Source organism: Peromyscus leucopus, chromosome 5 (assembly GCF_004664715.2).
Source record: "Peromyscus leucopus breed LL Stock chromosome 5, UCI_PerLeu_2.1, whole genome shotgun sequence".
Lineage (NCBI taxonomy): Eukaryota > Metazoa > Chordata > Mammalia > Rodentia > Cricetidae > Peromyscus > Peromyscus leucopus.
Genome location: NC_051067.1, coordinates 40571594 through 40599445, shown reverse-complemented (window position 1 = coordinate 40599445; position 27852 = coordinate 40571594). Strand labels below are relative to the sequence as shown.

The window sequence follows — 27852 nt, the reverse complement described above, 5'->3', positions numbered from 1 at the left end:
GTAGCTCAGAACCACAGGAAACTCCTGTTTTAGGAGATCTGATCCCATCTTCTGAGCTCTGAGGGCAGCAGGCTTACACAAGGTTCACATCCATACATGCAGGCAAAACATCCATACACACAAAATAGAAAGTAATAAAAATATTTTTAAAAAGTTAAAAACACATTGGAAGTCTGTGAGGGAATTAACAAAGCCTGTTGGTATGAACACACCCCAAACCCTAATGACTGGCCCTTCCATTTGGGGGAAGTTAGCATGTTTCATAAATCTTCTAACTCTCGGAGGACCATCTATCTCAAATACTGTTCTATATGTGACAGTATCTTTCAAACCAGCTTATAACTCCAAAGCGAATGACATAAAACCAATATTAAAATGGTCATAACTGATATCTTTTTAAAAAACACATTTTTCTTCTTTTCTTTCTTTCTTTCCTTTTTTTTCTTTTTTCTTTTCTTTTCTTTTTTTTTTTTTTTTTTTCCGGGGCAGTGATGGTACACACCTTTAATCCCAGCACTGAGAAGGCAGAGGCATGTGAATCTCTGTGAATTGGAGACCAGCTCAGTGTATATAGTGAGTTCTAGACTACCTGAAATTACATGGTGAGATCCTATCTCAGTTTTTGAAAAATAATTTAAAATTATGTGTATGTGTTTGTGTCTACACATGTGTGGATAACCTTGGAGTCCAGAGGATGGAACTGCAAAGTGACTGTGAGCCTGTGTTGATATTGGTGCTGGGAATCCAACCAGGGTTTCCTGCAAGAGCAGCCTTCACTACAGAGCTCTCTCTTCACCCTTCAGGACTGGTGTGCTGATAATGAAATGAATGAAACAGGACAGAATAATAATAGGGAAGAGAGTAAACTCCACAACAGCTTTTGGTTCCCAGCACCCACATGGTGGCTCACAACTTCCTGAAACTCCAGGTTCAGGAGATCAAAAGTTCTCTTCGACCCTTCACCGGCACCAGGCACATACCCACATGCAGGGCAGCACCCATACACATAAAGAAATCATAACTATTTAAAGCAAATATTACTTGCTGGGTTTGGCATCTCGGTCTCACAAATATACATGGAGATAAACATTTGTTTGGTGTGATTTAAGGTCTGTCTGACTCCAGGTTGCAGTCAGAAAAGTGTGACAATAAATCTGTTTATGTATATGAGTACTTGGACTGCATGCGCACCTGCACACGTCAAGAAGACATCAGACCCATTACAAATGGTTGTAAGCCACCACGTGGTTGCTGGAAACTGAACCTTGACCTCTAGAAGAGCAGAGGAACTGGTGCTGTTACCCACTGAACCATCTCTCCAATCCCGAGATTTGCCTCTGTGTGACTAAATTTGAAGAATTCTCTTAAGATGTCAGAGAGGAGAGAATGTAAGATGATAACAAGGCTGTCTTGGGGTTCAGAACAACTCCAGAGACCCAGACCGCCTTCCTGTCTGCCTGCGTCCCTGTCTCTGGCCTCTCCCTCCCAAGTTTGACCGACATGTCGGAATTCAAGCTCATGCTGTCTAGTGTTGGCTTGAGGAAATCTTCCCCGGAGAGGAAGATGAGCCATCCTAACAGCAAGAAGGCCCAGGCTTACAGGAGAGACTGCCCAGGAAAGAACCTCCAGGGGCTACAAAAAGACCAGTGCGTTTATGTGGGTCCGCCAGGGGGCGCTCGCTCACCGCAGTGGGGCGGCCGGACGGGGCGGAGTCGGAGTTCTTGGGGCTTCCACTACTGGCGGAGCAGAAGCCGATTTTAATGTGAGCCTGGAGAAGCACCACAGAACAAACTAAAACAATACATAAAAATAAAGTGAAATAAAATATAAAGCAGCTTAATGGCAACAGGCTGCCTCCCACCTCTAGAGACCAAGGTTTGCACGGCTCTGGAAACGCGTGACTGGATTCAAGAAAGACCTGGGATCCACAGTCTTCATGAAAGCCCTGGTCCCCGACAGAAGCCAAAGCAAGAGGAAGGTGGTTACCTTATTTCTTTGTCTTTGTCGAAACTACCCCACACGGAACACGATTGAAATTGCCCTAGCCACGTTCGCATTTGAATCGGGAGTCCGTTTGTTTGTTTGTTTTGGAAACCCTGTGCCCGTGAAACCAAATGTAAACTGAAAAGTGACTCCGTACCCGGCGCGCCTTGCACCATTCAACGATGGGTTTCGAGTCTGTGCGGTGGAGAGACTCGGAAGAAACCACCACAACAAAAGAAATGAAACTAGAACGCCAGAAATGAGGCGAGGACGCCAGAAAACGAGAAAAGTGATGTTGGCCATTAGAGAGTGAAATAGAAGCCTTTTCAACGTGCTAGCAGAGTGGCGCAGCGGAAGCGTGCTGGGCCCATAACCCAGAGGTCGATGGATCGAAACCATCCTCTGCTATGACTTTTTAGCGCAAGGCCTTCACACATTAGGACCGGGAAAACTCAGACTTGTATAACCAACCAGCCCTAAAAATCACTATTTTGAGCCCTTCCAGTTTCGTGGTGTCGCTCCTCCCTGTCTCTTACCAACAGCAACATTCTACAGGAAAGTTTCAGAAGTCATCTGAGCTGCCCCCACATACTGTGTATGTAGTTTCTTTCCTTTCTAGTGTCCAGCAAAATAAATCCCAAACATTCACTCAACCAATGTTCATCCAGAAAGAAATAGCACATTACATGCATTTTTGTGATACCTTTCTTTTAACGGCTTGCTTTTAAAAAAAAAAATTGTATCTGAAAACAACAAACAAAAACAGCTTTATTGTTCTCAACTAGTTGCTTTCCATTTCTCATCTTTGTTTTTTGTTGTCATCAAAAATGTCCTTTTTGGGTGCTCCGTGGACAGGCACATATTGAGGATCTTATAAGGATATACTGGAGACAATCACTTGGCACCTTCTTGTGAACATGACCACTTACAAAACTGTAGGTAGATACAAAGCATTTTGATGACATTTACAGTTCTTGTGAACATGGTTTCTTGGGCTTCCAGTAAACAGAGTAATAGCCCACAAAATGAATACCAAATCCTGTGGAATTTCAGTTACCTCCTTAGCTGTTTTTCCTGAATCCAAGAATGCATTTGTTGTATTACCCAGCCACCATGGTATTTGCTGCACATATTTCTAGGTCTCTTATAGGAACCATGTGTTTTCCTCGGTAGGGCTCCAAACTGACTTTGGTATTCAGAGGTTCAAACTCATGCCCAGGTGTCCTGGATTCCTTCTTTAAGCAATAAGTTTCTACTTCTGACAACGAATATTGAAGGAATTGTACACTTAAGTGTCCCGTGAACACCTGAATGTGATTTAAAAGGTTGTTTCTGAAACCTTTAGCGTTCCTGGAAGATGGTGTGTTTTGTGTGTGGAAGAGACGTGGAACATTGGTGGCCGGGGCCAGATCTGGAAGATAACCTCTAAAGCAAAGTGGCATGGCGATTGGTACCTGCTGGTGTTCCTGCCCTTGTATACTTTCCTACTTCCCGTGGGGAAGATGAGCTCTCTGATAACTTAAGGGAAAATTATGAGGTGGGGCGACAAAGGAGTCCCTCTCTGGAGTCTGAAGCCTCTACCAGCTGAGAATCGTGCTTTCCAGCAAAAGGAACATTTGCTGTGAAGGTTGCCAACACAGAGACAGAATTACTTTTCTCCCTCCCTCCCTCCCTTCCTCCCTCCCTCCCTCCCTCTCTCCCTCTCTCCCTTCTTCCCTCCTCCTTCTCTCCCTCCCTCCCTTCCTTATTTCCTTCTGTTATTGTTCTTTGTCTTTTTGTTTTTTTTCTGAGACAGGGTTTTTCTTTGTAGCCCTGTCTGTTCTAGAACTCACCCTGTAGATCAGGCTGGCCTTGAACTCAGAGATCTGCCTGCATCTGCCTCTTGAGTGCTGGCGTTAAAGGCATGTGCCACCACCACACAATTACGTTTATACAGAAATACTTTCAAATAAAAATGTGGAAATAGCCAAGCATGCTGCCTGGCATATGCCATTTATCCTAGCTATTGGGAGATGGAGGCGGGTGGATCTCCTCTGACTTGAGGCCAGACTGGTCTCCACAGCAAGTTCCAGCCCAGCCAGGATTGCACAGTGACACTCTGACTAAAAAAAAAAAAAAAAAAAAACCCACAAAACAAAACCAAATAAACAAACAAAAAATAAAAATTTAAATAGCAGTAAACCAGAGTTAAGGCTTGAATATATGTGACTTGGGTAGGAGATCCTCCCTCTCCCAGACAGTTTCTGGGAATTTTACAAATAAAACCATTAAGTCTACAGAAGTGATAACCTAATTTCCTGGATTCCTGTGGTCTGTAGTTGTTCCTTCTCAGTGGTAATCCTGTTAGTTGCTACCCAGGAACTGCCTTGTGATTTCATTTAAATTCCTTATGGATATATGAACCACCTCATATGTGGGGTTCAAAGAGACACTGAGATGGATTGTTGCTAAGCAATTCAGGAGTTATTAGCATTGTGGACAGACAGACAGACCACAGCATAGAGGGAGTTCTGGGGGAGTTCGGGCCTGAGCATCACAAAGAGAACACGGCAAGGCTCTGAAGAGAATCAGACTAGCGGCAGAGCCTGGGGTTGGATCTTACAGCTCTCCAGGGACGGCGCAGCCAGACTTGATTGCCCAGCCGGAGGCAGGGAAGGAGAAGGGGAGCAAGAATGTGTTGCAACTAACACCCCTTCCAGGTACCCGGAAGTCTGTTAGCTAGAGATTCAAAGATAACATCTAACAGACAGTGGCCTGGAACTCACTATGTAGACCAGGCTGGGTTGTGACTCACTATGTAGACCAGGCTGGGTTGTGACTCACTATGTAGACCAGGCTGGCCTGAACTCATAGAGATCTACCTGTCGATGGGGTACCTATTGGTATCTGTGAGAGGAGAACTCATACAGACACTGAAGCTTGAGCAGCAGTCTGACCTAGCATCACATCACTAGCCTTTTGGTTTATAAGGGACCCTGACTCCCCAGAGGGAGAGTTGCTTCTCCCCAGAACTCCTACTGTGCTATTCTCTGTCCATAGAATTAATAGCTCTTCCATTAAACTTTTTAGCCCCAACAATCTGCCTCAGTGTCCCCTTGAAACCTACTTCCAAGACCTTTCAGCTCTAATTCTGCTTCATACTGGCCTATCCTGAAATTCTTTTCTATGGTAAAGCCTAAGATCCAGCTTTGCCCTAATGGAGGCCTCTGAGAGGGAACTGTGGCTTGCTTGTGTCTCTCTGCCTCTGCCACTGCTGGAAATAGGCCCAGCATTAAGAGATACTACACAGGCTCCCAAGTGTCTCTCACACCTTCAACTTTTTCGTTGTATTGTTACTTTGCTTTCGGTTCTTTTAAGACAGGTCTCATGTAGCCCAGGCTAGTGCATCAAGAATGATCTTTCAAAAGATTTACTGTTCTGTGTATGGGTATCTTGCCTGGATGATTTTGTGTCTGTGTGTCTACCACCTCAGATGAGCCCGCAGAAGCCAGAAGAGGATATCAGATCCCCTGGAAACTGGAGTTATAAATGTTTGTTAACATTGGTTTTCTAGAAGATAAGCCAGAAGGATGGTCTTAAATGTCTGACCTTTCTGCCTGTTCTAAGATTACAGGCACGTGGCACTAAGCCTAGTTTACTTACACTTGTTTGAATTTTGCCGTTTTCCCGGGTATATGGTGGTGGTGCAGTGTGTTTAATATGCATGTCCTTGATTAAGAGTGAAGCTGAGGGCCTTTTATTGTCTGCTGACGATCTGGACAGTTTTCTCCCAAGTGCTGTGCTTTTCCTATAGGCCCCCCTCTACTGAGTACCATTTCTAAGTGCTCTGCATAGATCGTTAACAAGAAACTGGTTTCAGCTAAAACTCACCCCACTCTCTAGTTTCACTTTCAACCTTCTTTAATGTCTTGTGAAACAGAATATTATTTTTAAATGTAACCTAACATAGAATTATTTTCAAAGTCTCAGTATTTTCCTTTTTGGTTAGCATATTCAGTATCCTGTTTAAGGAACTGTTGCCTGCTCTGTGACAGGAAGATACTCTTTCATGTTAATTTCTGCAAGATTTGTTTCATCTTTTACACACTGATTTTTGTTTATGTAAAATAAAGGACCTGCTTTATTCTTCCCCTGGGAAGTGTTCAAAGGATACAATAGTATTTATTGGAAAGATTGCCTGGGTTCTCACTACTGTCTGGTACCATCTTTTCCCACAAATATTTGATTCTTTTTCTGGGCACTCAGTTTGATTACACTGGTTGATTTATATATATATATATTTCATTCACACTGCACATTCTCTTAGTTATTGATTTTTAACCAGAATGGGATTAGAAATTGAGAACAAAATGAAAACCATAAAATTCCCACATTTTCCAGTTAAACAATGTAATTCTAACCCCCTATTATAAGGGGCTAAAGAAGTTTCGGTGCAGCTGAGTGTAATGGTGCACACTTATTATCCCACCATTTGTGAGCTTGAGGCAAGATCATCACAAGTTCCAGGCCAGTCTGAGCTACATAGCAATGTCATGTTCCGAAACAAAAACAAAAACCCCATCAGTCAAATTTTACTACTTAAAAAATAACAACAAAACACCCCTACCACACAGTCCACCCCAGTTAGCTGATACATCTCTGGCCTTTCTATTAATCCATTTTGTTTTTGCCCCAGCCTTAAGCGACCAGCAGCCGTTTCTGTGGATTTACCCACTCTCTTTCATATAAACAGAATTCCACAATTGTAGCGGTAGCAAGCTCTGACAGTTGTGCATAGCCAGGTTTCACCATAAATACAACCTGTGCCTCAGTCACCCTTACCCCGTTTCTCTACACAACCGCTTCTTGGAGACACGTCATGGTTGGACTCGTGACTCGTGGCATCTCAGTTTGATCTTCTAGAACTGTGTAATATTTGTCGATGCTCTATTGTTAGGTATACAGATGTTTATAATTTCTATATTTTCTGAATATCCTCTAGTAACTTTGTGTGTGTCGTGCACTGTATAATTGAATGTGTGTACATGTAGAGTCTCTCCACTCCAGTTAAAATTTTAAAAATTAAAATTATATTGCCAGGCAGTGGTGGTGCACACCTTTAATTCCAGTACTCGAGAGGCAGAGGCAGGCAGATCTCCGAGTTCTAGGCCGGCCTGGTCTACAAAGCAAGTTCCAGGACAGCCAGGGCTGTTACATGGAGAAACTCTGTCTTGAAAAACCAAAACAAACAAAAATTACAACTATATTTAAAAATTACGTTTTGTTTGGGGTCTGTGTGGGAGCATGCTATTGCGTATTTGAAGGTCAGAGGACAACTTGTGGGAGTCAGCTTGTCCCTTCCACCAAGTGATCCTCAGGCTTGGACATCTTGTTTGTTTTGTGTGTGTGTGTGTGTGTGTGTGTGTGTGTGTGTGTGTACGCGCGTGCGTGCGCACGTGTGTAGGTGGGGGTGGTTGGTTAGCTGGGTTTTGGGCGTGTTTACTTGTTTTGTCTTTGGTGAAAGGTAAGGTTCCAGCTCCTACCTGGCCTGGCAGAGTTCTTTGATGGCAAATCCATGCCATTGGCCAGTACAGGAATGTAGAGTGAAACATTCTCTAGCTTTTCCCTGCTCAACACACTAATTCTGAAAGTGAAAAAGGTTTGATAGCGAAGAGGAGCACTAAGTGTCTTCTAACAGTCCGGTTCCTGCCAGGGTTCAGCCTTACATCAAGGTTACAAACCTGGGTTAGGCTACCTGGGAGGCACTGATGGAACCGAGAGCTATCACCTCCGTCTGCAAGGTCGGCTGCTGCCTTTCCCATGGACAGCTCACAATGCCCTGTGGCCTGCCTGCACAGTTCCATCCGTGCTATTGTGTCGTAGGCACTCTCGAGCCCACCCGGCCCTGCCCTCCCCAAATGCTCTGTAGGATTCAAATCGCCCAGAGCCACTCCCAGCTCAGCGTGTGGGGAACTGGCACGCGGACGGATGCGCTTCCAGGTCCGGGGCCGGGTGCTGGCCGGGTGCTGGACACCGAGCCCGGTTGAGCTCGGCTCACGTCGCCCCGGAAAAAGCCGGTACCGCGCTCAGACCGCGGATCCCAGGGCGGGCTGACACGGTTGCCGAGGCTCGCGTGTCCCCAGCTCCCTGGCCCCTCGCGCTTTTCTTGCACCCGTGGCCCAACCGTCACTCGAGCCGCGGATGCTTGGATTCGGCCATCTCCGCCGACCTCCAGCCGAAAGCGGGCTGGAAGTGACGGCCCACCCGCGCCTCTCCGCATGGGCAGCTACCTGGGCAAAGCGGGCTCGTCGCCGCGGTCCCCAGCCCAGGGGCGCGCAGACGCCCGGGAGAAGCCCGCCCCCCGCCGACCGGCCAGGCCCCTCTACCAGGTCCACCGGGTGCAGCACGTCCAGCGCGCCCAGCCCGCCCGGCGGCACAGGCCCGCCCGGAAGCCGCCCGACTGGGACCCCGCCAATCCCGCCGCCTTCGTCAGCGAGGCCTGGAGGCGCTTTCCCATGAAGAGGCCGCAGAACCCCATCATGGGCTCGCTTCCTTCGGACTGGTGGGAAAGTTACCTCAAGCGGAATATCTGGTCCCTTCGGCACCCGAGGGCCACCTGGAGTCCGGTGACAGTCAAGATCTCGCCGCCGGAGCGGAGGCCACGGCCCTCGTTCTCGGCCGCAAAGGTGGTGAACTCTGCGGGACCCTCCTCGGAGGAGCCACCAGGCGGGGGTGGAAGGGACCCCGTGCTGCAGGCCCTCCTCGAGTGCAGGAAGGGCAGAGCCAGGTGGGAAGAGCCGCTGTCCCCGGACGGCTCGGACGGCCAAAGGAATCCCGCCAGCCCGTGGTCCGCCTTTAAGCCCCTGTTGAAAAGCGGGGCCACCGTTTCGTTTGTGGCCAGGCCTGGGTCTCTGAAAAGGAGCCTCCACGCCCAGCGCTCAGATCACAAACGAAAGAGGCCCAGTTGTTCCTCCGTGGCCCTCTTGGCTAGCGTATGCACGCGCGGGCCCCCCAGCACTACAAGAAACGCTATTACCAGCTCGTACAGTTCTTCCAGGTATCTCTCAGAGTCTTGGAAGAGACATTTTTCCAGGACGTCAGTCCAGACTCCAGACTGGCCACTGAAAAAGACAGGGGAAAGTCCTCATTCTCACCCCTTAGTCACACCCAGCAGCTCCGGGCAGCCGAACTGGGAGATTGCTCCACTGCAATCTGCTCCCAGCGACCTGCTGACCACACCTTGCCAGCGAGGCTGTGTTGTCACTGAAGAGGACCTGACCTTAGAGAGCCAAACTGGGCCGTTCAACCAAACCACAGACGCCACAACTGGGACCGCCACAGACTCCATTCCTGAGACCAGGGCTAGTATTCAGCCTCCCTTGTCTCTCAGTCCGCCTCCTCCTTCTGAGATCATAGTCAGTACCCACACGAGTCCCCAGCTGGGAAGCTCAGAGAACATGCCTGTTCCACATGGGTGCTCACAGTTAGAGCACCTTCAAGGCATCTCCTCAGACTCAAACCCCTCAACTGCTTCCATCCCGGTGTCTCCAAGTTCTCCCCCATCACCAGTCACTGATTCCAACTGGCTGTCTTCAATCCCTCAGGCTCACAGGTCGGCAGCACCCCCACACTCATCTGTCATTATCCCCACCGCACCTACCACACAAAACACTCTGCTTAGGGTGGTGAGTAGCCCGATTCTCCATCTTCCTGCATCTGTACTTCCTGTGGAGGCGTCTGCTCACCCGGCATTAAGACCTGTTCTGGGGCCCGTACACAATAGTGAGGTGAGAGACTGCTCAGATTCCAGAATTTCTGTCATGACTGGAGCATCATCAGGCTCTTCTCTTTCCACAACTCCGAGCGTCTTAAGGCCCACCCGCAAGCCTATCTTTGGCAGTATAGAACCACTTGTAACTATGCCGGTGACAGCTCCTGTGTGCCCCCAGCAGGCCTCTCCTCCTTCACTGATTTCTGCTTCTACCCATCTCTTCCATGGCCTAGCCACAGCCCCCTCTATGGTTACATCTGCCCTTGCAGCCAGCACATCCAGCGTTCCTGGTGCCGACGTGAACATAGTGACCAGCACCACGGGCCACTCTTCCTCTGTCCCCTCTTGCCACACTTTGCTGCTTGGCACTTCCCAGGGCTTTTCCTCGGCCACCGGTTTAATTTTCCCATGCCAGCACCCCGCGGTCCCCACGGTGCACACAGTCACCATCTTCAGCCAGGTCCTCACTAGTGCCATCCAGATCTCCCCTCTCAGAAGCACTGCTAAGCTGAAGGGGGCGAGCAGACCTCAGCCAGCTTCAGGCTTATCGGCCACAAACAAGCGCACCGGGACCTCGAGCGTCTCCAGTGTGGCTTCAGCACTCACAACATCTCTAGGGTCAAGCCCAAAGTCACCTTTGCCACCATCCCAAAGAAGTCCTTCCCAGGCTTCACCCGGGGCCACAGAGAGGCAGAAGCAACGTTCTCTTCAACTAGCTCCCGTCCCAAGCTTCAGTCCCTCTTTCCTCCCAGGGAACTCAGTCATGTCCCCCACCCAGACGCTGCCTCCTGCTCCAATGGCCCTCAGCAAGCCCACACTGCCAGCTTCTGGGGGCTCGACATCTTCAGCCTCCATTACCCACACTTCTGCCAGCATCCAGCCAGGTTTGGGCAGCACTCTAGCTGGTTTTCCATTCAGTGAAGCTAGCTCAGCCACCCTGGGGGGTGTCAGACAGAACCACCAGAGCGGGGCCTACAGCTCGGTGTTTGGTAGCACAGCCCCGAGACCTTTTGCTTTTGGAGGACTGGTGACCCCGATGGACTGTGGGGAGCCTGAGGTCATTGTGGCTGCCCCACAAAGGAGCATGTCTTGTGTAAGACAGAGTGAGACCCCAGGCACCCTAGCTCCCTTTGTACAGTGCTGGAACCAGAGCATGCAGAGCCTTCCTAGCCAGATCGCACCTCTGGTCAGTGTCACTGCAAGAAAGACTGTGGCTGGGGCCCCCTCTCTGGTCCCCTTTGCTCAGAGTACCCCTATACCTGGAGCCACTAAGGCAGGTAGTAGTCTTGGCTTTGGGATGTCCTCTCCAACTGTGCAGGGTTCTGTGGGGAGGGATCCTGTCAGACCATGGGCACCTTCATTCTGTATTGGTACAAAATCAAAAACTCCAAGGAATCGGGAGCCAGGGCGCCCCCGGAGATATCACACTTACAAGAAATAGTCCACGCTCCCTGTCCGACTGCAAAGAAGAGCCTCGGTCTCTTCCAGTTCTCTACACCAAACATATCCCAGATCAAAAGTGAAAGCTGTAGGTATCCCCTCTGTGTGTCCTCATCTAAATCTTCCAAGAAGATAGGCCACTAATGTGTCGTCCAGTGTTGGTAGGGAACGGGGCTGCATGGGACTAAAGCTCCTGGAGCAGAGTAGAAACTCTGATTCCGTTCCCCACCCTCACCTCCCTGTAGGACTGTGAGCTCCACAAGGGCACAGCCTCCCATTTTGGGGAATGCTCATGGCAGGAAGGTAACAAGCATCTTCGGGAGGAGATAGGTTGATCTTACACCTCAGCCTTTCTTAATTAGGGCTCTAAGAAGAGCTTGGCTGTCTAATCCCATAGAGACAGTAAGTTTTCAGTTCTTACTGCTTGTTCCTCTGGTTTCTTGGGGGCGTTTGTGTGTGATCTGATCTGCGTTCAGTCTATTCTTGGGAGTGCAGGGCATCTCTGAAGATCCTCTTGTGTGTTGCTATTTGCACCACTTTTTAAAGTTGCCCCCGTCCTCCCCCAAATTGGCAATGGCTTAGCCCCATCCTTCTTTTGGTCAATTTAATGTACAAGACTAACTAGTGAAGATTCTGCCTATCAGACCTGAAAGGTCATTCCCAGTCTGGGAAAGGGAAGTTCTTGGCCGGTTCCCTCCAGGATCATACATAGTAGGCCAATTCCTCTTTCCTATCTACCAGCTTCTCCACTTGCTGCCTCCACTTGGTGTTCATGGAGACTTGCTCTTCTTATTCTGTTGGTTTCTGTATGAGTGGTGGGAAGTTGGCAAAACCAAATTTCAGTTGCATAGATCCATCGCAGCTTGGCTAATGCGACCAGTCAAACAGCACTGTTTCAGGGCTGCAAGGGCAGACTCACCCTAAATGCACAGCAGCAGTTTGACCTTGAAGGATGGTATCTCTGGAAGTGGAAAGGCAGAGGAGATGGCTGGGATGCTGAAGCCCTTTTCTTGTCTCTACATCATAGACCATGATAGGAACTGCAAGATGCCCAAGTAGGGAAACCAAAGCGTACATTTCATTTCTATTTCTTTTTATTTGTGCCTCATCAAATCAACCCTTTCTGTATTCACATCTTTGTCAGAGGGAACCATCAGGGCATGAAGCCCTTAGGCCAAGCAACAAGGCAATCCGGAAGGGAGAACAGCAGGTACCTACACCGACTCCAGCTGCAAACAGCAGCAGGGGCGTGCAGGAGCTGGGCGGCTTCCTTAGCGCCTCTTAACAACAACAGCCTCACACACTGAGGCATACATGATCCTTTGGGTACATTCTTTACATATTTCCTATTTTACAGATACCTCGGAGAAAGTCTAATTGGAAAAAATATAATCTTAAATTGAACGATAAAATAAAAATACATTGTTGAAAAAAAAAGTCTATGATACAGGAATTACTGTCAAGCTCATGGAGATACCAGAGCAGAAAAATGTTAGCAAATTTGCCCGAAGTCCCTCAGCAAAGACTAGATTTAAGCCCTCGTGACTGTAGAGTGTGCTTATTTCTCACCCTCCAATCACCCAAGTTAGAAATACCTGGCTCTAAATATCTGTGCTGGTTGGCATTTATTTATTTGTTTGTTTACTTATTTGTGTATATGTGAGATATTGGGGTTTGAACCAGGACTTTACAAATGTTAGGCTAGTGCCCTGCCATTTAGTTGCATCCTCAGTCCTGTTTCAACTTTAATAGATTTTTTAATGTTATTACTGCATGATGTGTGCCTGGGCATGTGTGCCACGGGACGTGTGTCAAGGTCAAGGGAGCTTCTTCCCTCCCTCCACCACGTGGGTTCCAGGTTTCAGGGACTGAGCTCCCATTACCAGACTGTGCTACAAGTGCCTGGATCCGCTGAATCATCTCAATGGCCCAGTTTCAGCTTTCAAAGACATCCCCAAGATGGCTATCTAATTGAATGGCGACAGAAAGAAAGCATTAGACATGAGCTACTGTTCTTTGCAGTGTCTAGGGATAGTTGTATGCCCGTGCACAGCCCTTTGTACTGGTCATTCAGTGGTCAAGAACAGTTCCTATTTAAGAGAATCACCATTTAGTGGGAACTTGTTAACTAGCCAATGATCCTAACACAAGGGACAAGAGCCTAGAAATGGGAGTGAACAGAGGAATACTTTGACCAGAATTTGAGACTTGAATTCTGCCTGACAGTACATGTTGTCATCAAATGGATAATCTTATTACAGGCCAACCTCAAACCATATGTTCAGGCAGGAAAGGAAGGTCACCAAAATGTACTGACGTCACTTCCAAAAAGTCAGGTGTAACTATGGTGAGCAGAAGCAGGTGGTGGACATGACTGCAAGCCACGCAACACAGTGTGGTCAGCATCTTGAATACACTGGGTCGCTGCGACTAGACTGAGCAGCATAGAAGCAGTCTAGACTTGGCGTTTAGATGACTCTGGCTGTCCTGTGAAGAGAGACTAAAATAGGAAAAGACTGGGGACCTGGGGTTGTGTAAGAGACTTTCCGAGTAACAGAAACACATTACCAATGTGAGATGGGGGACTGGGGGTGTAAGAGTCAGTAGAGTGTTTTCCCAGCATGTGTGAAGCCCTGGGTTTTATCCCCAGCACTTCCAGACTACACATAGTAGTAGCATACACCAGTAATTCCAGCACTGCCCAGGGGAGCCAGGAAGATCAGAAGTTCAAGGTCATCCTCCTGGGCCTGGGATATTTGAAACCCTGTCTCAAGGGAAAAAAAAAAAATCCACGTTGAGGAAAGATTATGGAGCAGAATTTGGGGAAGGCTCTAATTGGGATTTCCTCCTTGGTTCTTTAGAGTACTGATTGTTTTCTTTCAAGTGCTTGGGCTTTTTAGATGTCCCCAGGGCAAAGCATGAACCTCCAGCAGCGGGAAACACTCTGATACCAGACTCCAAACTCATTCCCATCTCTGAGTCCAACCCACCCTCTTACATCATGACAGTGCCTGTAGCCATGAGGTAGAAGTACAGACTGATATCATATATCATACATCACTTCTTCATTTCTTTCATCCAGCTGGAGCATACTGGGTTCCCTCAGGAAAACAAAGAATAAGGTAAAAAGAATTGGCTCAGCTGGGCAATGGTGTCAGACGCCTTTAATTCCAGCACTTGGGAGACAGAGACAGGCGGATCTCTGAGTTCAAGGCCAGCCTGGTCTACAAAGGGAGTTCCATCCAGGACAGCTGGAGCTGCTGCACAAAGAAACCCGGTCTCTCTGTGTGTAGGGGGGGGGGGCACCCAAAGTGGTGGGAGATGAAAAAGAATTGGCTCTTGAATCTCCTGGCTCTGATTTCCCAAAGGTTTCAATTGAGTTTCAGAAAGGCGTAGCATTTGGAGACAAGGAGATCACCAGAAAACTAGAAAAATTCTTCTGGAAGAAAAGCACGGGGGCTGGCATGATGACTCAGTGGGTAAAGGCACTTGCTGCCAAGAACCCAGTCCACAAGGCCCACATGTTGAAAGGAGAAAACTACTGAGTATAGTGTCATATGCCTTTAATCCCAGCACACAGAGAGGTGGGCTGATCTCTGCGAGTTTGAGGCCAGCCTGATCTACATAGTGAGTTTCAGGACATTCAGAACTGCTAATCAGACCCTGTCTCAAAACAAAACACCTTCCTCCCAATAATTGTCCTCCACAGGCCCACCCACATTAGCACTTATAAGATAAATGAAATGCAATAAAAAGTTAAAAAAAATTTTTTTTCAAAGGAAGAAAAGGAGATGGACCTCGAGGAATCGGCAAGCCCTTAAGACAGAAATCAGGGTGTGAGGGACCCAAACCAGCCCCTGAGAAATTCTGACACTCAGTGCAGTGTTTCAGAGATCTATTAAGCACTACTTGTAGTCCTAAAGGGTAAAGTTCAGTTTCTTGATTACTAACATTGCCCTTGAAGAATATGTGATTTGACTTTCCCGATTTCTAAAAGTAGAAATTAAATTGAGCTCCAGAAAACTAAGAAATGTTGTTGTTTAACTGAGGTCTTAATCCATTTGATATTTAGGAAAAAAGTGTCTTTTTGGAAGATGGAGCTGGAATTCAGAGGCCAAGAAAGATGTCCTGAGTGGGGACAAGTCTCTTCTGTGACTCTGCAATGACTCCAGCAGAACACACGCCTTTCTATGATCCACCTATTCAGCTTCCTTTTATGTATTATCTTGAGTAGGTGGACAAGTCCAGCACTAACAGAGTCCAGGAGTGGAGCAGAGACATCATCCTGGAGTCCCTGGATGATGAATAAAAAGAGCTAGACTGTTTCTGGGACGTTAATTCGATAGGGAGGGTAGTTAAGGCTTCTAACATATTCAAGGTAAATGACGTCCAAATACACAAATATGAAGAAACATAAAAAAGCATCAAACAATCTCTCTCCCTCTCTCTCTCTCTCTCTCTCTCTCTCTCTCTCTCTCTCTGTGTGTGTGTGTGTGTGTGTGTGTGTTGCTAAGTATTAAACTCGAAACTTAAGAATGATAGTAAGTGCTTTATAGTTATTTTATTCTTTAACGTTCATTAAATTCGATATTTTTGAGGTGGGCGTGGTGTTACACAGCTTTAATCCTAGCACTGTAGACAGAGGCAAATAGATATCTGTGAGTTCAAGGCCAACCTGGATCTTCATAGAGAGTTCAGGACATCCAGAACTACATAGAAAGACCCTATTTCAAAAATAAAACAACCAAACCAAAAAAAAAAAAAAATCATAGTTGAGCTCTTTTCTTTCTTTTAGAAGATCTAGTCACAAGATGAAAGGTTCATTTTAATGTAGAGAGAAACATTCCAAGGAAATTAGTCTGTTCTCTTATAATGGATATTAGAAAAGTACTTCTAACACAATTGCTGCACACAGACTTTTTGGAGACTGAACCAGGTGTGCAGTGAAGGGAGCAGACTCGGAACTTTGCTGTTTTAGGGTGTGTGGATACAGCAGCAGGAAATAACTCTGGACCATTTTAGACTTACACCATCAGTGTGTCCATTAATTGTAGTGATCGTTGAGCCCAGGATATATGACGAGTTAAATAATGTTGAAATGCTAATATTTTGGATATGTTGGATTAAAAAAAATATTAAAAACCAGTTTCTGTTGTTTGCTTTTACTCATGAATATGTCTTTACGCCATTTGACATTACACATAGCTCACAGCACATATTTGTGGCTTATGTAATATTTTGTTGAAATGTGCATGGTTGTGTCAAATACCATCTTGTTTAGTATACATTTTATCAATGAGTTCACTGCTAATGCCACTGAGTAATATAGCACTAATTTTACTTTTGAAAGATCTGTTTCTGGTCTTTGGACTAATTTACGAAGCACCCACTATTGATGAGAAAAGGAGAGCTGGAGTAACTTCCACCCCTGGAGCATGAATTATCCATGAAAATTATGGGCTCCTGCTCTTGTACAGAGCCAGGAATGATCCACGATAGCAGTACTTTTGTTTTTGAATGAGCAACAACCTCTGCATGGGAGCTAGAGCAAGTCAAATCTAGCTTCAGATGACATCTCTTGGCATCCACAGTACAATATGTGTGCAGTAAGACATAGGGACTCATCTTTCTCATGTTGAGACCATGGAATTCCATCATGTTTCTTTACTATTTGGGGCCTACAAGCTAACAATTGTGTCTTTTCAAAGGAAAGGGGGTGACTGTCCACATTTAATCTGTGAGATTCGTGAATCCCATGAGGACCTCATGGAAATGGACTCATTTTATCCTGGAACTGAGTTCACCATAAGCAAAAAGGAACCACGTGGTTTGTGGTCATTTTAGCCAGCTACCTGTCAAGATGGAGGGAACCATGTGACTGGGCCCCATCTTGGTTTGTGATGCCATCAGTATTGAGACAGCCACATGACATGGTGCCATCTTGGTTAGTGACATCATGAAGCTCCTGACGGCTGTGAGATTTCATTGATATGTTGGTTAATGCAACAACCACATGACAGAAACCAACATGGCAGCACCCACAAAACTTTCCAGGACAACTGACTCCCCCCAGGATCACTGCAGTATGTTTACTGGTTTCAAGAGTAGACATGAGTTTTTCCAGCCATGTGCCTTCAACAGTAGACTGGTATCAAAGGACCTGACACTGTGAAATGGCTAGCTCCTTGGAAAGCTCCAGTGAATTTGCAGTAGCGGGGGGGAGGGGGGGGCGCGGGGGAAACGACACGGACCTGGGAAGACACATCCCAAATAGGACCTAAGGGACAGATTGCTGGGTGCTAGGCACACTGCTGCTGTAGGCATTCCTAACAACTGGAGGCAAAGAGGATTCCGCCTGCTTGGGGGGAGGCAGGGGAGCTAAAGGAGGTGCAGGATGTGCTGGGTCTCAGTGCCTGCTTTTTCTGCCTATCGTCTCCATGTCTGTTTTTCTCCGGCATAGAGTATTCTTTCTCCTCAAGACTCCTTTGCTCCATGCTGCTTGTCTGTTTTTGTTTCTGCTGCCACAAAGACCTGCTTTGTTTGCTTTCCAGTTACAGTGACTTAGACAGGCTAAGGAAAAGAACATGGGATGCCATCCCTTTCCAGGTTCATTTAGGTTTTTATTAATTTCTGTGTTCAGTATTCCTTAGATTATGGGTACTTAATTCAAGACTGCATGTGGTAAATTATAACGTAGCTTTCCTAATTTAGGCAGCTTGACTGATAGCCCGCTTTAAAAAGGGAAATTTGGGGCCTGGAGACATGGCTCAGCATTTAAGAGCACTGGCTGCTCTTCCAGAGGACCCAGATTTGATTCTCAGCACCCACATAATGGCTCAGAAACGTCCATGGAGTTTGATCTACTTTATGAGGATCGGCTGGCTTCTTCTGGCCTACACAGGCACCAGGCATGGACACCGTACACAGACATATGTGCTGGGGGATGTCTTTCGGTACGTTGTGAGTATGTGTTGCTCTCTTTGGTTCATAAATAAAGCTGTTTGGCCAATGGCGAGACAGAATAAGGTTAGGCAGTACGTTCACATGAAGATGGAGATGAAGAAGGGTGGAGTCAGAAGAGATGCTAGCCTTCCATTCAAGGAGCAACAAGATGCCAGCTGAGCCTGGAAGAACTTATGGTAAAATTCATATCATCAAATGATGTAATGTCAGAATATCACTAGGACTTATTTGTCATCCTGAAGAGGCTTTCACTGCCCAGGTCAGTTCATCTGAGTACCAAAGTCATTAAAGGACGTAATGAATTGTATGTAAAACTGAAAAAAAAAAAAAAAAAAAAAGGATTTTCTGAGCTTTTTTTTTTTTTTTTGATAATGCACAACTACATACATTAAGAAAGGTGCCTCTTTGGCCGGGCGGTGGTGGCGCACACCTTTAATTCCAGCACTCAGAAGGCCAGCCTGGTGTACAGAGCGAGATCCAGGACAGGCACCAAAACTACACAGAGAAACCCTGTCTCGAAAAAAACAAAAACAAACAAACAAACAAACAAAAAAAAGCAGGCCTCTTGCTTCTAATGGGAGGCCAAGTGCAGACTGGTCAGCGTGGGAGAATGCTGGAATCCAGCAATTGTCACTCGGCAGCTATTACAGTAAATACAGTTCAGGGGGGTTATCAGCAGATGCCAAATATGAGCAGAAAACTTCATGGAAAACATTTTGGTGTCTTCCCCTAGGCTGCTTATTCATCGCAGAGGGAAAAACTCTGCTTGCATATTGACTGACCGGACTTCGGTGATCAGAGCCAGCCATGGTTACTGGGGGAGACAGACATGGAGTCCTAAGGATGGAAATACACTTTGGTGCTGTTCCCTTTCTGTTCTTCATAAATCTGTTCCATCATGGTTGTGCTATATCATTACAACCATTTTGTTGATGTATGATAATAATGAAGTTTGTGCTAAAGAAGAATATGTTTTACATGGTGTTCTTCAGAAGATGCAGAATATGAACCTAATTTTGAAGGGGAAAAAAAAAATCACACAAAGCCCAAATTCGTATTGGCCCATTTCCTTGTCTGTTACATTTGTGTTATTTGTGGGGCTGTGACAGCCGGCCCTAACCTGTGGTTTTACCTGCCCAGGAATGAACTGCTCTACCCTCACCATTAGCAGGCTCAGACCTGAGTAATAGTTTACACAGCTCCCCTGTGATGCCCTTTTACTCTGGAATGCCTGGAGATCCCAGTGGCCTGCCGGTGAGAGAAGAATAGGATAATGGGCTGGGAGGTATTAACAGCTGCCTTGGCGTCTGCAAAACTTGCTTATAGCTGTGGGAAAGGGATGCAATGCTCTTTTTATGACTATATAGCAGGAAAGTAAGAAACAACTGAGGGAAGAAAAACAGTTGTCCTGCCCAGCTCTGGAGTCCATGGAGAGCTGTAACGCACACCTTTCTGATGTCCTCTTTAAAGCCTTACCTTAACCCCACTTCTGTATGCCCTGCTATTTGGCTCTAAGGCTGCTGTCCTGCTAGCAGGAAGAATAAATATATTTAATCTAAATTTGAGTGGAGTCTAAGTCTCTGGTTTCTCCCAGTGGATTCAAAGGCCCCAACACATTTTGTTTTTACGTGTATGAATGTTTTTGCCTTCATGTGTGTGCACTATGTGTATGATTACGTGGGTGGCATTGGATCCCCTGGATAGGGAAGTGCAGATGACTAACCCGGGCTTCTAGAAGAACAGCCACTGAGCCAAATTTCCAGACCTTCCATTTTCTTAAAGTGCGAAATAACTCTGACCTTCAAACTATGAATTTCATGAGATATGCAAAGGGATGCTTTGGAGATGTTGCAGATTGAAGGCTGCTAAAGCGCTACACACAGCTCCTATTCAAGCCGAAATCCTGCATCCTGCATCCTGCATCCTGCATCCTGCATCCTACATCCTGGGCTGAAGAGAGAAATGCTATAAATGCCGCACCTGCACCAACCGACAGACTTGTGAGAGATTAAAACAGACAACCCCATCATATAAAAGGAAATGTATTAAAGTGCTAATTATACCATGGTTATAAACAAAATGTCTTTTAGAAAATATGTCTTCACCAGGCAGTGGTGAGGCACACCTTTAATCTCAGCACTCATGAGGCAGAGGTAGGCAGATCTCTGAGTTCCTGGACAGCCTGGTCTACAGAGTGAGTTCCACGACAGCCAGGGGTATTATACAGGAAACCCCGAAACCCTGTCTCAAAAAACAGAAACAGAAACAAATAAGAAACAAACAAACAAACAAAAAACCAAACCAAACCAACCAAACAAACAAACAAAAACAAAAGAAAAGAAAAAAAATGCCCTTAAGAGCAAAGACTGTGGTGATATATATAACTTATCTCTTAATTGTTTTGTTGTTGTTGTTTGCTTTTTGGTTCCATCGGTGGGAGTGGTTCAAAGAGAGACGAAGGGTGAGAAAGGCCAGAAAGTAAGGGCCTGTGGAGGACAGGGGAGAGAGAGGGAATAAGTAAATTCTAGTAAAAGTATGTGTGGCTTTCTTATCATTCTTATTTTTACATCTTCCGTAAATCTGAAATTACTTCTGAGCATAAAGTTTAAAAAGAAACGTTTAGTAGGACTTTGAAAATAAGGGGTATTGAAGCTCCTGTGAAGTACTTTAAAGAAGCTGCGATGTTAAATCTGTGTCGCTTCTGTGGTTAATACCCAGTCATGGGCATTGGGAAGAAAACAAGGAAAAAACCAGGTGATTCCAAAACGCTTCACTGTGACATCGAGGCTAAGGATATGAAAGGTACGATGCAATCTCCCACCAACTGTGTAGAGGTGGTCTGCGGTACAAACCACAGACCAAAGCGACTTGAAGGGGAGATGAGGTATATACACTACTACCGCAGGAAATTCTTGCAGTTTGTGTGCTGGGAGCAAGAGTACATACTCTAGTGGAGTTACTGAAGGATTGGAAGAGTTTAAGATTTGGAAAAGCATAATGTTGAGGCCTATTCAAGACCGACGACGAGGGTGGGATTCGAACCCACGCGTGCAGAGCACAATGGATTAGCAGTCCATCGCCTTAACCACTCGGCCACCTCGTCCCCTACATGGAGCTGGCACTTTGCCTCTATCTTTAAGTCTTACTTTGGTGGCTGTCCTAAACTGATTTTGTGATTTCTATATCGTGATAACAGCCTTCAACCTGCAAGACTCCTTAAGGATTCTCATATGTAACCATATTTCCGTCTTCCTAAAAGAACCCTTTCACATTTTGATCCCTTCGTAGTACCTGCACATCTCCATCCTTAATCGTCTTCATTTCTCCGTCCCACACTTGCTTTCCACCCTACAGTGAAATGGTCCCGCCACCCTCAAACTCCGTGTTCTCTTCCCTCGACCCGCAATATATGTGCTAGCCTTCCCCTATGGCTCTACTTTTTGCCTTAGTTCTCGACTGACTACTGGGATCTCCGTAGACCTCATAGTTATGTTTTGCGGAGGATAAACATTTATTTATTTTCCACGAACCCCTTTCTTCTTGCACAACGCAGTCTACATCTGCCGAAAAGTTTTATGGCAAACTCTTTGTATTTTTGAATGCTCCATGACCTATTGCAATAAAAGATACTTCTATAAACTGTTCTGATTTTTAAAAGTATTTCCAGTAATTATAAAACCGTGTTTTAGGTCTGCTTCTTCTGGCTTGAATTGTCTTTATATTTTAAGGAGAGCGGACACTAAAAGACATAACTAGAGAATTTGGTAAGTAATTTATTATGTATGAAAAGGAAACTTGCCTTGCATTCAAAGCACATCCTTTACTAGAAGGATTGAGGGTAATTTTTTTCATCACCAACTCATGTGTATATGTATGAAAATGTATTGAAAACTCTATGGGAACTAACAGCAAACGGTGTGGGCATATATGGTTATGAGTAAATCCCGATTTTACAAGAGGTGAATTTATTATGACGGTCCCCTAAATTTAGTAAACGATCTCAGGCAGATTTGCGGTTATATTAAACAAGATAGGGATAACCAATATTTTAAACAAAAATCAAACTTCTTACAAATCTAAGTAAGTGAAAAATCAAGACGCTAAATTCCTTAAAAAAGAAAGGAAGGAAGAAAGGAAGGAAGGAAGGAAGGAAGGAAGGAAGGAAGGAAGGAAGGAAGGACGGACGAACGAACTCCTACTATATATGTGCGCTCCCTGTCGTTGAATGTGGGATGTTTTTTATTGAAAATAAATCAGCCTCCTTCCTCCGCGGCGAAATCTTGTCAAACAGCCTGTGACACAGGAGACGGCAGACGCTCTATTCCCCGCTGTTATTTTCTGTTTCAAAAAGGTGTGGCCTGTGCGCTGTGAAACTGATATGAAGTGACCTTGCAGTCACGAACACACAGCATCTGTGTGTGGCTCCCTGAGTGAGACCTGCTTGTGAGCTCACCCCCGGGTGGACCGGTTGAGAAGGAGGTCAGCAGAACAAAAGGGGCGATGGGAAGGGAACACGCTCACGGCACACTGTGCACAAGTATGACACTGGAAAATCAAAAACCTTTAGAGAAAGATGTTGCAGGAAGAGCGAGCGTGACTTTGGAGCCCGCGGGGGCAGACTCGGGCTGCGGTTCCCTGGCTCCAGCAGCCTTCCTCGCTCTTGCCAAACCCTTGTGCCCTCGCTCACGCCGACGCTTTCACCCAGCTGACAGTTCCAGAAGATACACCAGTCCCCCACCCAACCCCCGCTCACACGGCACCACCACCCTTGGGGTGAAGTCGTTCCCAGTCTCTGTTCACGTGACGTTGGCTGGTGAAAACTGGTCAAGCTCGGATTTCTCTCTACTCACTGGAGGCTGTGGCCAACCGCGTCTTCCTGAGTCCTCTGTAATTCCTGCTCTCAAGAGGCGGAGACAGGAGCATTAGAAATTCCAGGCCATCCTCGGCTACATGAGACCCTCCCTAAAAGAAATTGTTAAAAAGGAAAAAAATAAAGCACACAAAAAACTCCAAACCAAACGAAAATGTTGAAGTTCCAGCTTTCAGGAGACAGAAGCAGGATTGTCTCGAGTTTGAGGTACTCAGGGATAGAGTGAGACTTTGATTTAAAAAACAAAAACAAAGCACCCCCCCCCCACACACACACCAAAATAGCTGCTATTGCTCTGCAGACTAGATAAATTTTATTTCTGGTTTCCATTACAGCTTGGGACTGTTTCCTCTGGGTCCTTACTAGTCCTTCCTCCCCACCGCCACCCCAGGTATGAGCAGAGTTCTCGCTCCCCACTGCAATTCCTTCTTGAGGTTTCTTCCTCTTTTTTCCCTCCCTCCAGAAAACAAACTGTAAGCAAGAATTGAGTCACTTAGTTGGTGAATAAAGGTATTTAACTCTATTAAGGTGTAATTATCGGGAATTAAGAGTATCAAGTTAAGTGAGAAGAAAATTGAATAAATGTGTAGGTCCCACCGAGATTTGAACTCGGATCGCTGGATTCAGAGTCCAGAGTGCTAACCATTACACCATGGAACCACATGAAAGACATAGTGCCATTCAGTTCCCTCCAGGGGTTCTATTTGAACAGAAAACAACAAACAAACAAACAAACCAAAAAACTTCCTTTTTTCTTATTTACTTTTATGTTTTTTTCTTTTATCTCTTTATTCAGACAGGATCCAGGTCTGTACCCTAGAGTAGCTTCAAACTCGAGATAATCTTCCTGCCTCAGCCATGTGCATGGGGCTTCTCATCTTATGCCTGCACCCAACACCTCCTATTTTAACAGAACACGCAGAACTCAAAGGCCAGGAACCTTCCCCTACACCCACCCATACCCGAGGCTTCCTACCAGGTGGTTCAGGAAGCAGAGCGCCAGGAAAAGAGGCGAAGTTATTGAACAAGACAGAGCTCTCCTGGCGTGTGGAGTTTGGTGATTTCCTCAGTGGTTGACTCACCCAAGACTCAGCCACCGGGTGAAATGGGCGTGAGTGTCTGTATCACAGACGAGGAGCGTGAGCCTAAGGTCCATCTCTCAATTTTGTGGCCAGATCTGACATACTTAAGGACACATTATGGGAGAGACTGTTTTTTGTCAAGGTCTCCGGGATGGACCCAGACGTTGGAGTCTACAAACGTTGAAACAGACCTGCTGAGATTACCAGGCTCCAGAAGGATCCACGTAGCCCTGTGAAGGACAGGCTTAAGAGGGGACCGAGCGCGGTCCTGCACAAGGGAACTGAACCCGGGGAGACCGCAGACCCGCCCCAGAGACCGCCCCTGCCTCGGGAATACCTCGCAGGCTCACCCAGGACTGCATGCTCTGAACTTGAGCGTGCATTCACACACACTAGGTTTCTCTGATGGGTGAGTATCCCGCCCCCTTTCTCTTTGTACGCTACTGTCAACGTTAAACGGCCTGAGTGAAACACACACACACACACACACACACACACACACACACACACACACAATTTTAATAAATAATCTTGAGCAATTTTGTTGTTCACTGGAGTCCAAAGATACTCTCCGAATGGTTCACCTGGGCTCGGGTTTCCTCTGTGAGAATCCGCCAGCGAGCCAAGACCTCATTTTAAGCGCCTCACAAGAGAGTTAAACTAAGGAGAAATTCTAGGAGGGCACGCCACGGAGTATCGCCGGTGAAGCGCAAACACTCCTGGATACCTTTCTGAGAGCAATACTGTGAATTCTAAACCCTATGTAGTAAAGGGCATGGCATCATCGTACCGATACTACAGATGACCGAACATTTGCCAGCGATAATAAACTACAGAGGGAGGGCACCTGGGCTGTCTGGTTCTGAGAGGACTAGGAACATCATGCAAGAAACGCTTCCCTCATTCTGCTGTAGGATATGCTGTTGGAAATAAATACTTTTAAGTGTAAGCTCGGAGAAGTGAGTATGTCTTAGATTCTGTCAAAAACGTCATTGCTGGGATTGGGAGATGGCTCAGCAGTTAAGATCGGCTCAGACCACCTGTAGCTGCATTTCCAGCGGATATGATGCCCTACTCTGGTTTTTCCTAGCGCCCAAACACACAGGGCATACACTCACACCTACACATACAGATAAATAAAACTTGTTTTTTAAATTTCACTATTACACCAGGCATGATGGTACACGTCCATAATCCCAGGACTGAGGAGGTGAAACAGGAGTTCCAGGTCACTTTGAGGCTACAGAATGAGTCTCAAAATAATAAATAAAATAATAGGAAAACAATAATAATTTTAACGAAGGTAAAAAGCAGGAGAGTTTTAAACGATTCACACTGGACCAGGGCTCTCAGCAACCACCAGCCCTCTGCTAAGAGTCCCTGAGAATGTCTTGGGGAGTAGGCAGCTGGCTTCCTTGCTGCAAAAAAAAGGGAAAATTTCAGTTTTAAAAAGTTTAGAGTCGTCATATTTTCATTCCTCTTGGTGAGAGACAGGAAAATCCCCCTTAAAATGAAACAAAGTGTTTTTATTTTTCGTTTCCAAGGCTCATGGGGTACACCATTATTTTGCTCAAATTAAAAACTTCCAGACGGGACATATTTGTGGAAAAGATGCCATTATCTGCCTGCTTTTGAATTGAGTCAGGGGAACATGATAACTGCTATGCCATAGAAGCAGCACACCCTACCTGTTCTTTCTTTGATCACAAAGAGAAAATTTTCTGTATGTCCCAGATTCTCCAGCACTATTTTTTTTTAACTAGAAAATGATCAAAATGATTGAGACCTTTTTGCTCACTAAAACCAGCTACAGGAAAGTCTGTAGGTGAGACTAGAGGACACATCTGGGAGAAATTTTCTTTCCCAACAGCTGTCCAGAACTTTGGGTCTGCTTTCCAGGAGGTATTAAACATTTTCTCTATCTTTTCCTGTTCTGATCATAGGACATTCTGGGTGTCTCTATCTTGTAGGAAGCAGAAAATAATGGGTAGGCTGGACTTTAGAAACAGAAACTATCAGTGGCCACCTCTGCAGGAATGACACTACTAAACAGATGCTGTACCCCTCTCTGCTTACCAGACAACTGAGATGATGCATGAACCTCTTGTTGAGCAGGGAAAGAAATGTTGGGTGCCTGGTGCCATCCAGGTAGGAAGCTTATCTTCCCAGAGAGAGATTTCACACAGTTCTGAAACTCTATCAGGACCAGGAGATTGGCTCAGGGGTACAGGTGTTTAGCCCAAACCCTGGGTCCCCACAATGTGGAAGGGGGGGACTGACTGATGAAAGTTGTTCTCTAACACCATTAATACATAAATGAATGGAACTCAAATAAATAAATGAAGCTGAACCTCACCTCAGGACCTGCCATATGGACCTGGGGCTGGGAGAGGAGGGGTCGGTTCACTGAAACTTTTACTCTTATAAACGTGGTTAAGATGAATAAATCTCCCTTTTTACTTTTCACCATTCTTGTTTAATTGATCCAGGCTGACTTGTTAGGGCTTCCACGACTCAGGCTCTGGCCTTAGGAACTCCAGTAACAGGTCTAATCTGTGACTGGCAGTGCTTGGTAAAAACCAGGAGTGTGGGAGGCTATCTGCCAGGCAGGGTAAGCTGTGGAAGTTGAACAAGGGGAGTCAGAATGAATGGTTATCTAGTAGCTTTAAAAGAAGCAATGATTCTAAAGTCTTATTTTAAAATAGCTCAGTAAAGAGACCTGTAGACATATGTGGTCAGTAGTACAATGGGAATGTGTCTGACTTTGGATCAGAAGGTTCTAGGTTAGCTCCTGGCTGCCTCAGGTGTGTTTTTAAGCCAGCCACCAGAACATCTTCACTCGAATTTGACCCTTGCTTTAATGGATACTGATGAGAATTCTGAGGTCTTTCAGTTACTATGAAACGGACCCTCCAAGGAGCCCCCCGCCCACCCCCCGACAAATATGTTGTCACTTAACTGGATGAGACTTGAGAGGCAATCTAAGACATCTAGGAAGAGGATTTTATACCCATAGATGATTTTAGTTTTAAACAAAAGGTGTTTTGAAGAAAATAAAAACGGGAAAGGAAATAATGTGGCTCTGTGGGTGTCTAAAATGCTTTCTTCATAGGCGAAGATCCTGTGTGTGATTCTTATGGGGAAGTGACAAAATGAGGGCTGAGAGGCGGTTGGCGGTCCCCCACCCCACCGCTGCCTCCCCTCCCCCAGTTTCTGTGCTCTGCGGATCTGACCAGGACAGCCTCCCACTTCCTGCCGCAGGGGCAACCTCTGAAGAGGCTGGAATCGTTGGCAGCGATTCTGTTCTGGTGAGCCAAAGACTGGGAAGAAGAGCGAGCACCATCCCGGGCTCCTAAACAGAAGCCCAGTCTCGCATTGTAATTTACCTTTGGGATCCTCTGGACATAGAATTCCAGATTTGTTTATCCTATTTTCCTTTGCCCCCTCAACCCAACTGTGTTTCAGAGTCCTCAGAGTTCAACTGTTCTCCCAGGTAATATTCCTCCTCCTGGAACAAGAGCTGGTGAGAGACAGCTCTGCAAGGCAGAGAACCCCATGAAAACCCCCGGGGAAGGGGATTAGGAAGGCTCATTGATCTTTCCAAATCGGTCCTGAAACCAAGCTCCCTTCTCAAGTTGTACAGACCCGCAAGGTCAAGAAAACACATTTCTTCATGAGCCTTTGTTCTGTGGATTTCTCTGAGGATTGGAGGCTGTCTGATCCTATTCACTGTGGGGAAGCTGGTGCCACCCACTCACGGCCAA

General features: G+C 46.1%; 1 protein-coding gene and 3 non-coding genes across 4 annotated transcripts; 2 read left to right on the top strand and 2 right to left on the bottom strand.

Moving 5' to 3' along the window:
- Positions 1-2319: 2319 nt before the first annotated feature.
- On the top strand, positions 2320-2391 carry Trnam-cau. Its single transcript has one exon. It is a non-coding gene; the product is annotated as a tRNA-Met (tRNA).
- A 5502-nt stretch (positions 2392-7893) lies between these two features.
- Positions 7894-11104, top strand: Pom121l2 (POM121 transmembrane nucleoporin like 2). Its single transcript, XM_028881794.2, is given in 2 exon segments — positions 7894-10950; positions 10953-11104. Coding segments are annotated over 2 exon segments (2763 nt in total). The 5' UTR covers positions 7894-8240; the 3' UTR covers positions 11006-11104.
- Positions 11105-21157: 10053 nt separating this feature from the next.
- On the bottom strand, positions 21158-21239 carry Trnas-gcu. Its single transcript has one exon. It is a non-coding gene; the product is annotated as a tRNA-Ser (tRNA).
- A 2355-nt stretch (positions 21240-23594) lies between these two features.
- Positions 23595-23666, bottom strand: Trnaq-cug. Its single transcript has one exon. It is a non-coding gene; the product is annotated as a tRNA-Gln (tRNA).
- Between the last annotated feature and the right edge of the window lie 4186 nt (positions 23667-27852).